This window comes from Acartia tonsa, chromosome 4, assembly GCF_053477335.1.
Source record: "Acartia tonsa isolate MP-2025a chromosome 4, ASM5347733v1, whole genome shotgun sequence".
In the NCBI taxonomy this organism is placed as follows: domain Eukaryota; kingdom Metazoa; phylum Arthropoda; class Copepoda; order Calanoida; family Acartiidae; genus Acartia; species Acartia tonsa.
In genome coordinates this window covers 28,318,341-28,331,411 of record NC_137263.1, presented here as the reverse complement: position 1 = coordinate 28,331,411, position 13,071 = coordinate 28,318,341, and the positions used below count along the sequence as shown (strand labels likewise).

At 32.0% G+C, this 13,071-nt stretch overlaps 1 protein-coding gene across 8 annotated transcripts in view; it reads left to right on the top strand.

Annotated features, from left to right (window-relative positions):
* The window catches only part of LOC145318072 (protein zyg-11 homolog), a 47,370-nt gene that overhangs the window by 4,473 nt on the left and 29,826 nt on the right, over positions 1-13,071 (top strand). For 4 of the 8 annotated variants that reach the window (XR_013879211.1, XM_080159410.1, XM_080159411.1 and 1 more), the window contains exons 6-12: positions 366-506; positions 607-770; positions 2,840-2,974; positions 3,386-3,478; positions 3,616-3,721; positions 4,175-4,458; positions 7,599-7,760. Coding sequence is in view for 5 of the 8 variants with exons in the window: in XM_080159410.1 (XP_080015536.1) it covers positions 366-506; positions 607-770; positions 2,840-2,974; positions 3,386-3,478; positions 3,616-3,721; positions 4,175-4,458; positions 7,599-7,760 (1,085 nt within the window). In the remaining 3 variants the exon portion in view is untranslated. Of the gene's footprint in view, positions 1-365; positions 507-606; positions 771-2,839; positions 2,975-3,385; positions 3,479-3,615; positions 3,722-4,174; positions 4,459-7,598; positions 7,761-8,887; positions 8,920-13,071 lie in introns of all 8 variants that reach the window. The other 4 variants (XR_013879212.1, XR_013879213.1, XM_080159413.1 and 1 more) reach the window with 2 other exon arrangements.

Sequence of the window (13,071 nt, the reverse complement as noted above, 5' to 3'; positions counted from 1 at the left end):
ATACCCCTTCCCCCTTGTTATGTTAAAATAAAGTTAAAACTTTTGTGTATCTTAATATATAAAGTAGTAAGCTTTTTGTCTTTAGCGAAGGATCTCGCTAGCCGCTGAACTGACATGGTTCTCATTTACAGTGAAGATTCTTATAGGTTCTGAGATGGATTTAGGCAATTTTACATTTATAAATAAGTCTTTTCTTGTCTCTCCATATATATATCTCCGAATACAGAGCCGCTAGTTATTATTATTCAATTCTATCATCACTGCACTGTACGCAAAAGTTATTTAGTCTTTAAAACATACAATTATCTTATTATTAAATTTTATATAGCGTTGTCCTTGTTTAATCTATTTTTTATCAATTTCAGGCACTGAAGATATAAATATAAAAGATTTGATTTTGTTTCTCTCCTGTCATAAGATAAGATTTCTTGGTTTGGTAATGAATGAGATATGTAGAGATCCTATGTTTACAGATTCTTCACAACCTATATATTTCGGTGATAAAGGTTAATTTATTTCGCTTTATTATTATTTAAGTGATTTATTAATCAATGCTACCATCATCTTTAAAATCGGAATGTAATTTCAATCTTATTTTTTTTTTAGTCATTAGTGGATTTGGGAATGAAGCACAAATTCTTGAGATGTTACGTCGTTACGTTGATAGACCAACTTACATGACCAAGGCATTGTACTTTCTTTTTAAGATGACATCTAATACTGGAGATAATAAAGTAGATAGTACAGTACCAAGAGTGGATTTAATTCAGGTAATTTGTTTGTATGGCAATTCTAGTTAAAAATAGGGTTTGCCCCTCGTTTGAAAGATTGATATGCAAAATCAGCACTTTTCTTCCTAAATTAAAAAAAATAACAGAACTTTTTTGGTAAAATCAATAGAAGCTTTAGATTTTTGTGATGTTTTTAAGTGTCATAAGGGGGGGGGGGAGTTTTGACACATTTGCGTAAACCTGGTACCTAGGCTTTATCTTTGGACTGAGAGGATAGGTTATTAAAGATAAAATCATTCTTATATGATGAATTTCACGAAGTTTTAAGATTTTTTTGGGTAGACCTCCAGGTTCCGGAGCTGCAGGCCTCCAGGTGGTTTCTGTACAGGTAAAAATGAAACAAGTTGACCTGTAACTTAAAAAATTTATTTTTTTATTTTTACCTGTACAGAGACCACCTGGAGGCCTGCAGCTCCGGAACCTGGAGACTATAAAAAAATCTTAAAACTTTGTGAAAGAAGTTGTATCAACTTTTTTGCTTTTTATTTAAGATAGCTAGCCGGTCCTTTCAGTAAGTAGTAGATGTAAAATTTTTCATAGAATTCAGATATGCAATCGGTTTTTTTGTAGACCTCTTATTTTTTAAGTAATTTAAGTTTTTAAAAAAAATAATTAAGTCAATTTTAAGGTACTAAAATGCAACAAAATAAAAGAAGAAAATAGCCAGTATAAACAAAAATAGTAAGATCTTTAATTTGACACCTTACTTTTAAAATTCTGTTGAGTAATTGTTGAAAAAATCTATTTTTTTAACCTCGGTTTAATCAAAACATTAAACCTAAATATTTTCTCATACAGACATAAAAAATATGGGTTCATATATACCATTAGAATGAGAAAAATAATATGAATCCATTGTAAGCAAAATTGAAAAAGTTTTAAAAAATTGTAATAAAAAATAGAAAAAATAAAAAGTTATTTTAGGAATTGTAACTACTAAACTAGCCAATCACAAATCGCAAAAATTGACGAATCGGGAAGCTTAATCTATAAAATTAACCTATAGAATTGCCAGAAAAAAAGGAGAACGTTCATGCAATATATACAATAGATACTACAATAAATATAGTGATATTAAAGAACATGTAAAGAATGAAAAATTATGAACAAATATGCATCAGTCTGTTTATAAACTTCAAAACAATGCAGTTAAAAATACATTATTGTTTCTTGTGTTTAAAAAATATCTGATACATTGCATTGTTTTTTATGTCTGTTTGAGAAAATATTTAGGTCTAAAGTTTTTATTAAACCGAGGTTAAAAAAATAGATTTTTTCAATAATTACTCAACAGAATTTTAAAAGTAAGGTGTCAAATTAAAGATCTTACTATTTTTGTTCATACTGGCCATTTTCTTATTTTATTTTGTTGCGTTTTAGTACCCTAAAACCGACTTAATTATTTTTTTAAAAAACTTAAATTACTTAAAAAATAAGAGGTCTACAAAAAAAAACGATTGCATATCTGAATTCTATGAAAAATTTTACATCTACTACTTACTGAAAGGACCGGCTAGCTATCTTAAATAAAAAGCAAAAAAGTTGATACAACTTCTTTAGCGTAATCCTCTTAACCCCCCCCCCCCCCCCCCCAACAACGACGAACAACTATTTTAAGGTTAGGTTAGGTTTTAGGCTAAGGAGCCGAGCGCTGCGGTTAGGCAGGCTGTAGTGGGGGCGCTGCGGCTAGGCAGGCTAGGGAGCCGAGCGCTGCGGCCAGAGTTCATAGTTCGCTGTCGGGGGGGGGGGGGGGGGGGGGAGTGTACTCAAATTTTCAAAATTGAAAAAAAAAATTCTAAGAGGATAATACCTGAAATTCATCATGTAAGAATGATTTTATCTTTAATATCCTATCCTCTCAGTCCAATGATAAAGTCAAGGTACCAGGTTTACGCAAATGTGTCAAAACTCTCCCCCCTCCCCCCCTCTTATTTATTTTTAATCAGTCTCATGTCAGATAAGCTACCAAGATTTAACATTTAACCGATGTAACGTCTTTACTCTGGAAAGGTACACAATTGAACAGTCCAATATTTAATTTTTTTCAGTTGGTTGTGAATTGCGCTCGTGAATATCCTTCAGTTTTTAATATACAAATGGCAGCTACTGCCTGCCTATTTAATCTGTCTAAAGCCGAGCTCAGTCAACAACTACATCCGAGCATACTAAGACAAATTGTAGAGGTATATTTATATTCCATAAGTATAAATTCACAAATAATTTTTACAGTTAAACAAAATTGCGTGTACGGACAAGCAGTTAAAGTTAAAGTTATGATGAAATACCCGCAACTAAAAGATTTTTTGGATAGGCCTCTAGGTTCCGGAGCTTCAATGTTTCTCTGTATAGGAAAAAAAATTTCTTTTATTTTTACCTGTACAGTACAGAGACCACCTGGAGGCCTATTCAAAAAATCTTAAAGTTGCGGGTATTTCATCATACAAGAATGATTTTATCTTTAATAACCTATCCTCTCAATTTAAAGATTAAGCCTATACTCCAAATTTACGCAAATGTGTCAAAACTCCCCCCCCCCCCTTGATAGATAATTAACAGTTAATTGTTTATATTAGGTTTGACTTAATCTTTATTAGGTTGATTTAGCAGCTATGGAGGGATATCCACAGCATCAACAATTACAAAAGAATGTTTTGCTTACCATTTACAGCTACAGAATATTACAAGAGGTAAATTCTTTAAGTTTTTGTCTATTATGAAATATCAAAAATTTCTTTTTATTTTCTTATTGTCGCATTATAATACTGTTACGATATGCGTGCTTTTACAGTGACTAGATATTTTTGTTCTTGCAAGGTTTATTTAGGTTGAGTTTGATAGGTATCGGTGCACAAGACTTGTTTTGGATTGTTTATGTTCATGGTATGATCAGCATATGATAAGAATGTCTGTAACTATTTGTTCCATCTTAGGTAAATGTTACCTTTTCTCTTACAATCCTTAGACCATTAATGAATAATTTTAAATTGTTATTCGTTTACGTTTCACATTATAAAAGCTTTTAGTAAGCTAAAATAATCCGAATCCGAATTAATCCGTATTTAGTTTCGGAAAAATTCGAATCCCACTTTTTGGTCTAATTTTTACAATCCGAATCCGTGAGAATGCCCTATATTGTCAATCAAGGTTAAAAGTTTTAATTTAATTTTAAAATCGATACATATTCTTTAGTTTAGATTTTACCATACGTATGTATATCAGAAAAGTTAAATGGCGCTTTTACCAATTTAAGGCAACCAAAACTTTTTACCTATTAAAGTATTATTTTGAGAAAAAACATTAGCTTCCTCACTTTTCAAATTGCATTGACATTGAAATTTTTTTTTGTGATTTCTCATTAATGATAAACTTTTACTTGGTTTCAGCTGCTAAGTTTTCCACACATGAAACCAGTGAGTTGGGATCTAAAGAAAACTATATGAGGAAGCTTCTCTCTATAGTCCAGGAGAGAACGCACAATAGTATGGTTGACATTACGCTTAAATTCACTCTCTCTGCTCTTTGGAATTTAACTGACGACTCTCCAAAGCCCTGTCAAGTGTTTCTGAATGAAAATGGGATGAAGCTGTATTTGGATGTTTTGATTTCATTTCGTGGGGAGTTGGCTGTAGAAACTAAAGTGTTGGGATTATTTAACAATATCGCCGAGGTAAATAAACTTATCTCAAAATACTTATAAGGATAAAATGGGGGGGGGGGGGGGGTTATCCGGTTATTTTTTTTGTTTTTTTTTTAAGAAAAAAATGGGAAAATATTAATATTTTCAAATGAAACCAAGACCATTAGGTAGTAAGCTTACGGAAAAGACTATCAGGTCCTAAAAGGACTTTATCCTAAGACTTTTAGAAGTTTGTCATAATTGGAGTCAAAGTCGTTACCAAGTAATACCCCACAGGGGGGTTAATCCGGTAACGTAATTCTTAAATAGCCCATATTGAATTTTAGATTTTACCAAAGAAAACCTGAAAATTGACCTTATCGAATTTGTTTTTTTTAATTACCGGAAAATGCCCCGCCACCAACTCGGGTCATTTTGAAAAAATATTAACTCTATTTTAAAGCTTTCAATGGATTTGAAAAGAGCGGGCAATTCTTAGTTAAAAGGGTTTTTACGGATCAGTTCTTGGTCTTACCAATTTTTGTGTAGGTCGATCTTTACACACCTACTGAAAATTTTTCAATAAGTACCCTTAAAATTCATCTCACAAAATTTTCATTTATACTTTTTTTTTTTGTAGACAATTTAATTAGGGATTGCAATCCGTCAAATTTTTGGACCGGATTCGGATTCTTACAAGAATCCGTCCAAAAAAATGCCGGATTCGGATTCTTATTTTTGACGGATTCCTGATTCGGATTCCGGATTCTAGCAATTTTTTAAAATGCTTTTTTTTAATTAAAAAAATTAAGTGCTACATAGTACATATGTCCTAAAAAAGTTAATGTTCTTGGCGTTCTTTATAATTCACTTCCGAGAATCGAACCAGATTTTAAAAGATATTATATATTCATAATGATGATAATGACAAGTATTAAAAAACTCAAGACGTTAATTTTAGCCTACCAATTAAGAATCCGAATCTGCTATTAAAAAAAGGATTCCGGATTCGGATTTTGATTCAAAAATTGGCAAAAAAATGGGCGTATTCCAGATTCGGATTTGGATTGCCAACCCTAAATTTAATAAATAACAATACTTTTATGTTTTTTTTTCTGTCATTCGAAAGGAACATGAACATAAAGGTCATTTTATGAAGGTTGGTCAAAAATTACCGGATTAACCCCTTATCGGTCTATGCCCCTCCTCACCCTAGGTTTTCTTGAATATTTTTAAAAGCGAAGCTTTTCTATAATTAGGGTTGGTCCGTCCGTCCGTCCGTAACGGATAGCTTTTTTTGTTATTTTAGGCATGTTAGAATTGTCCTATCGATTTTAAATTTTGCATAATGATTCCTTTAGTAGTTAGGTACGATTTAGAAAGCGTAGCAACTCTATAATCATTACCAAAATGTCCGTACGTCCATTTTAAACATGTTGATTTTTTACTTTTTTAACAACAAATTTTTATGTGATCTAATCATCTGATTGATCTGATTTTTGGTATATTGATTCCTGGGACAACAAAGTATAATGTTATAAGCGAAGCAACTCTATAATCAAGTCCTAAATATGTAAGTATGTCCATAAACATTATCCTGTATAAAGCAATTTTTCAACAAATTTACTTACAATTTTGCTTCAACTCTTATACATTTATATTCTGATTATTCAGTTCTGACACTATATAAGTGTTCATGTCCGTTTGTCCTACCGTTTAAGTGCTTCGCTTTTATGGATGTTGTCATCCTTGTTTTTAATAAAAGCGAAGCTTCGCTGTAAATAGGGTCGGCCTGTCCGTCCGTAACGGATATCTTTTTTCGTTAATTTAGGCATGTCCAGGGTGACCACTATGTACGTTATGTTCAATATGTTCATATTGAACACCACTTTTAGGTTTTTTGGTACGTTTTTGTTCGTTATTGATTTTGGTGTACAATATGAACATTTCAGCATACGTTATTGTACGTTTTTCTGTAATGTATGATTAGTATTAGTAATCATTAATGTATTTGTATTTCATAAAAACTACAAAAAAAATTCTCCGCGCTTCGCGCGCCATTTTACCAATTTATCCTGGGATTTATGACGTCATAGGGAAGCTTCCATAAAAAAAACTCAACTCAATCAAGCATTTCAGTAATTATAAAAAAATTCCTTTAAACCAATTACAAACCATCCCAGAACCAGTAGGTATATTCCCTTAAGAGTAGAGCCCAATCGGTTCAGTGGTTACTGAGATCTAAAGCTTCAGACAGACATTGTACTACTTTGTATTATAAATGTACTAGTAGAGTAGAGCCCAATCAGTTCAGTGGTTACTGAGATCTTAAGCTTCAGATGGACAGACAGACGGACAGACATCAAGCTACTTTGTATTATAGATATGTGTTTTATGGTACGTTATTGTACGTTATTTTTTCAAAAAAATGTACGTTATTGTGTTCATTGCAATTTTTTTGTTGTACGTTATTTTCAATATTAGTATCAAAAAGGCGGTGGTCGCCCTGCATGTCCTATCGATTTCAAACTTTGCATGATGATTCCTGTAGTAGTTAGGTACGATTTAGAAAGCGTAGCAACTCTGTAATTGTTACCAGAATGTCCATTTTAAACATGTTGATTTTATAACTTTTTTAACAATTTTTCTCGTATTCATTCGAATCCGGTGGATAGGAACCGGTTCTCATTAATACGAAAAAACTATGTCTAGCATCGTATTATATCCAGCTTTCTACGAATATAAAAATGTACAATCATAAGATTAAAACCAGTTTTTTTAGCCCGTGCCTTCGGCACCTCGGGTCTAAAAAAACTGCTTTTAATCTTATAATTGTACATTCTATATCCGCGGAAAGCCGTTTATAATACGATGAAAGTAATAACTATTAACGTGATAAAATCATCCGATTGATGTTTGGAGCACTGATTCCTGATGCAACAAGGTACAATATTATAAGCAAAGAATCTTTATAATAAAGTCCTCAAAATGTTAGTATGTCCTTAAACAGAATTTACGTTTAATTTTGTCAAAACTTAAATTTTGTATATACAGTTCTGACACTACAAGAGTTAATTTTCGTATGTCATATCGTTTCAGAGCTTCGCTTATATGAATGATGTTATCCTTATTTTGTGCTATGCTTCTTGATAATTCATTGAGTTAAAGATAAAAGAATATCAATACTTTAGGTAAAGCATTTGCGCTTCTATCTGATGGACAATATTCTTATTATGACTTTAAGCGAGTTGTTACAATCCAGTGACATTGAGGTTTCATATTTTGCCGCTGGTATCGTGGCACATCTCATCAGCGATAATGATCTGATATGGAGTAAATTAGAAATAACACAGGTGACTAATTTTTATTTTAGTTTGTTTAGTAGGTAGTATTGTGGAACATGTTGTTTTTTTTCAAAAATTACGGCTGCGGTTCCGTCACCTTTTTTTATGAAAGATACCAAATTTGGGGTAGTTATTGACTCATCCAAAAAGATTTTACCCAAATAAAACTAAGGGAGTACCGCACAAAAAAATTGCTGGTATTTTGCTATTCGATACGCCACAATCTCCCTACCCTCCTTTAAACATATAAGAGCAAACTCAAAGATATCAAGTATAATAAAAATATGGGGGGTTTTTAATGCAACCATCTCGTAATCAGTGAGTAAATGGCACTTAGAATTCGAATTTCCATCTATAATTTTGCATGAGTAATCCTTGGTAGGTCTATTTTCCCTAAATCGAACAAAAAGTTGGAAAAGTAACGGCTAACGGCTGGCGGCTCAGCTATTTTGCCATTTTTTTGATATTTATACTGCAAATTAGTCACGAAACCTCTCTCAACATAATACTCTTTACTACTCCAAAACGCTATCAAACGGTTCTAGACGGTAGCTGTTGGTACTAGAAGTTTTAAAATTGGTTATTGCTATCATTTAACATGAATTAAACCAAAAATATGTTTTAAAAAGTCGATTCCTACGTAATTGATGATGGATTTACCCTGAAAATAGGCAAAAAACGGCTGAACGGCTGAGCCGCTAGCCGTTACTTTTCCAACTTTTTGTTCGATTTAGGGAAAATAGACCTACCAAGGATTACTCATGCAAAAGTTCAGATCGAAATTCGAATTCTAAGTGGCATTTGCTCACTGATTACGAGAGGGTTGCATTAACCCCCCCCCCCCCCCCCTCTTATATATATTGATTGCTGTTTTATAAGCTTCATTGGGTCCCCGGTACCACCCTTGATTACAGTTTTCATGGTGTTTTTTTTTTTAACCTATGCTTCCTTGGGATTGGAACAAGAAACGGTCTAAAAACTGTATTGAGACAAGGTGGGGGGGTGGGGGGAGGGAGGGAGTTTTGCCACTTTTACTTACTCCGTGATTGGGCTAGGTATTTATGTGAGACTATAGGTTATTTTGGATTAAAGTTTACGTATATTTAATCATTTTTTGGATTGGTCTCCAATTCCAGGTGCTGCATGCTGGAAGGTGGTTTCTGGACAGGTAAAAAAAATAAAATGTTATTTGAAGAGTTAGAGATCTAATTATAAAACAAAATATGCATAATTTTGGATGTTATTACCATATCTGAAGAAAAAAATTAAAATCGTCCTTTAAGTTAAGGTCCTACAGGCCTGCAGGTCTACTCTGGAGAGTTAAAAATTAACATTTCCTATTTGAAGAGTTAGAGGTCAATTTATAAAACAGAATATGCATAATTTTGGATGTAATTAACATATCTGAAGAAAAAATTAAAATTGGCCTCTAAGTTCAGGTCCTGCAGGCCTCCAGGTCCATTCTGGACAAGTCAAAATTTAAAGGGGGGGGGGGGGGGCGAAAGTGACACTTTTTGAAACCAAAACTAAAAGTCAACAAAGGAACTCAACTAAAAAAAGAGTTACAGGTCTGAGATTTTGCTTGGCAGTTGCTTTATAGGGGTACAATATGGAACTGTGAAGAAACGGCGGCGCAACCGCCGAAAACCGCCGTTTCCCGCCGAATTTTTTTTTGCATTTTCTCGGCGGTTTTCGGCGGTTGCGCCGCCGTTTCTTCACAGTTCCATATTGTACCCCTATAAAGCAACTGCCATGCAAAATCTCAGACCTGTAACTCTTTTTTTTAGTTGAGTTCCTTTGACTTTTAGTTTTGGTTTCAAAAAGTGTCCACCTAAAGGCAGAGGCGTATTATACTATCCACACCTTTCCGCAAGAATCCGCAAAGTGTGGCGATATAATTAAGGCCTATATTTCATGTTTTCATTTACGGTTAAATCCTTCTTTCCCCTTCTTCAGAGATATTTAATTTTTAAAAAAAAATTAAAAACCTTATTCTTAAAAGTACTACGACGACTTTCAATTTTTAGGGTTAATATATTGCCTATCAAAAATATATTATATTGAAATACGATTATTTACAATTAATTAGATTATCTTTTTAAATGAATAAAATTCTGCACTTATTTTTTATATCCCTGAAAATTTCACCTTTCTAAATTTGAAATTTAGATCTGTCTGCTATAATTTTTACAACATTCACATTATTAACTCCCAGTGGTAAAAAAATAATAATATTAATTTAATGTAATTTATAACAGATTTTTAATGTAATAGCGTTCGTATTTGATTTTATAAGATATAATCATATATAAAAAAAAGTGTTAATCAATCAGCATTGGAGTTTTTTTTATTACAGTCATAGCAGTGCCGCATTATTTTGCGGTAACTAAGACGAAATTTAAATTATCTCCCGCAAACATTTATTCAATTTGCAAATGAAACAAGGATGACAACATCGATAAAAGCGAAGCTCTGGAACGGAGGGCAAACGGACATTAACACTTGTATAGTGTCAGGACTGAATAATCAGGACTGATATGGTTCTCCTTTACAGCGAAGCTTCTTATTTTTGGGAAGGTGTTATGCTATTTTAATTTTATTTAATAGTCGTCCGTTGGTTTAAAGCTATTTATTTGCCCTTTTATATCCCTTCAAATATCCCAAGATACTTAGGACGCAGTTGTTACTATATAAAGTAGTAAGCTTTTTTTGTCTGAGGCAAAGGTTTTTGCTAACCTTTGACCCGATATGGTTCTCCTTTACATTGAAGCTTTCTGTAGGTCCTGAGGTGGTTTTAGGCTATTTTTCTGCCCTTATTTATCCTTTAGAATTTATAGATGCATTTTTAAAAGCGAGTTTTTCTATAATTAGGGTCGGTCCGTCCGTTCGTCCGGAACGGATAGCTCTTTTCGTTAATAATGGCATGTTAGAGTTGTCCTATAAATTTGAAACTTTAAAGGGTGATTCCTTTTATAGTAAGGTACAATTCAGAAAGCGAAGCAACTCTATATTCAATACTAGAATGTCCGTACGTCCATTTTAAACATGTAGATTTTTTTACTTTTAAACAACAAATTTGTATGTGATGTTATTATCCAATTGAGCTGATTTTTGGAATACTGATTCCTAGGACAACAAATTACAATTTCATAAGTGAAGCATCTCTATAACCAAGTCCTAAAAATGTAAGTATGTCCTTAAACATTGTCATGTATTTTTAACAAATTTACTTTTTTTCGATTTTTATACTTTTATATATTAATTAATGAGTTCTGACAATCTAAAGGTATTAACCTTGTTTCCTACCGTTTCAGAGCTTCGCTTTTATGGATGTTGTCATCCTTGTTTTTTAATGTCTATTTTGGGGCGACCAAATAATTACTGTTTGGAGGGAACAGAGGGCGTAACTCAATCTTTCACGCAATTAAAATGAGAGTGCAATCTAAATTTATGATTCAAGTATGATCCTCCCGGTCACCAGGAAAATTTTATCGGCTCCTGTGACTGCAAATTTCAAACTTAATCTTATTAATATGAATATAGTTTTTAAAATTAACAGGGTTCAGCAGCTGCGGGTAAGCCTCAGTTAAATCATCATATTATAACTTTATAAAATTAAGCAGGATAACTAAATTTGTTTCTTAACAGACAATTCTCCTTATTAAAATCTTATTTTGCACACCTGCGGAATTTTAGGCTGTGCGCGGCTGTCGATCCCTTGAAATTACTATTCTTAGCCCAACATAAGAAAACGATATATTCTTTGATAACAGCTGATTAGAAAAACAATATTTCCTTTTAATGAAAAAATATCTATTTTTGCAAAAATCATGTTTTTAAATTTTTTAAAAAGTTATACAGCTTAAAAAATAAAAATAGATAATTTTTATTTAACACCTTTTTTTATTTTGCTGCCTTAATAAGGAAATATTTAATATATTTGAATCGGCTTAATGCAATTTTTTTTCTTTTTTTTATGATTATTCAATACATATAAAAAAATAACATTTAAAAATCTCGCCACAAGAAGATTTAACAAACAAAACATTGATTTTGAGTACGATTTGATTTTTAAGTTTTAGAAAAACTATAGAAATATTCAAAGTTAAGTGTTTGTTTACATTTTGAAAAAATAATTTTGCCCTGTTCTATTTGATTAGAACTTTTTAAACAAACTTTATTTTATAAAAGATTAATATTTTTTAATGTTTTTTAAAACATATTTCTTTAGTTTGGTTAAAAGTTTATTTTTCTAGGTGATTTAGGGGTTGCAATTTTTTTGCAAATTACGTTTTTTGGCTTTTCATTCAAATAAGTTGCACAATTCCGGTTTTTACTGTATAAATTTATTAAATGACTTCAGAAAAACATATTATAATGCTTACATTTACTTTTTTTCTAACAATCTGTTTTAAAGGAGACTTTTTATATCGCTGACAAAAATGGCATTATTCTGCAAAAAAAAAATATTTTTTTTGCAAATTTAAAGATATGAAAGTATGAATAAATGGTTAACTTTAATTTTTGTTTTAGCAAAATGGATTATTGTTTCTTATAAGATGAAAATAAGGTATCGCAAATATTTGTTGCAATTTTAATGCGATTTTATTGCAAATAGGAAGACATAGGATTTTAGTTTTAACAGATTATGATTCTGGACCCAAAATTACATAGGACTGAAGTTTTCGTTTGTTGATTGCTGAAAGTTAAAGTTTCTTGCTCTAGAATCGCTATGTGTGTCACTTTCGCCCCCCCCCCCCTTTCTTATTTGAAGAGTTAGAGATCAAATTTTAAAAAGAAAATATGCATCTTTTTGAATGTCAGTACCATATCTGAAGAAAAAAAATAAAATTAGCCTCCAAGTCCAGGTCCTGAAGGCCTCCAGGTCCACTCTGGACAGGTAAAATAATCAAATTTCGTATGTTAAAAGTTAGGGGTCAATTTATAAAACAGAATTTATATGCATCCTGTTAAATGTTATTACTATATCTAAAGAAAAAATCAAAATTGACATCCAAGTCCAGGTCCACACTCGACAGGTAAAATAATTAAATATCTTATTTAAAAAGTTACCTAGAGGTCAATTTACAAAACAGATTATGCCTGGAGGCCTGCAGGAACTGAACTTGGAGGCCGATTTTAATTTTTTCTTCAGATATGGTAATAACATTCAAAAAGACGCAAATTTTGTTTTATAAGTTGACCTCTAACTCTTCAAATAAGAAATTGTCCAGCGTGGACCTGGAGGCCTGCAGGACTTACACCTTGAGGCCAATTTTAAATTTTTCTTAAAATATATTAATATAGATGCATATTCTGA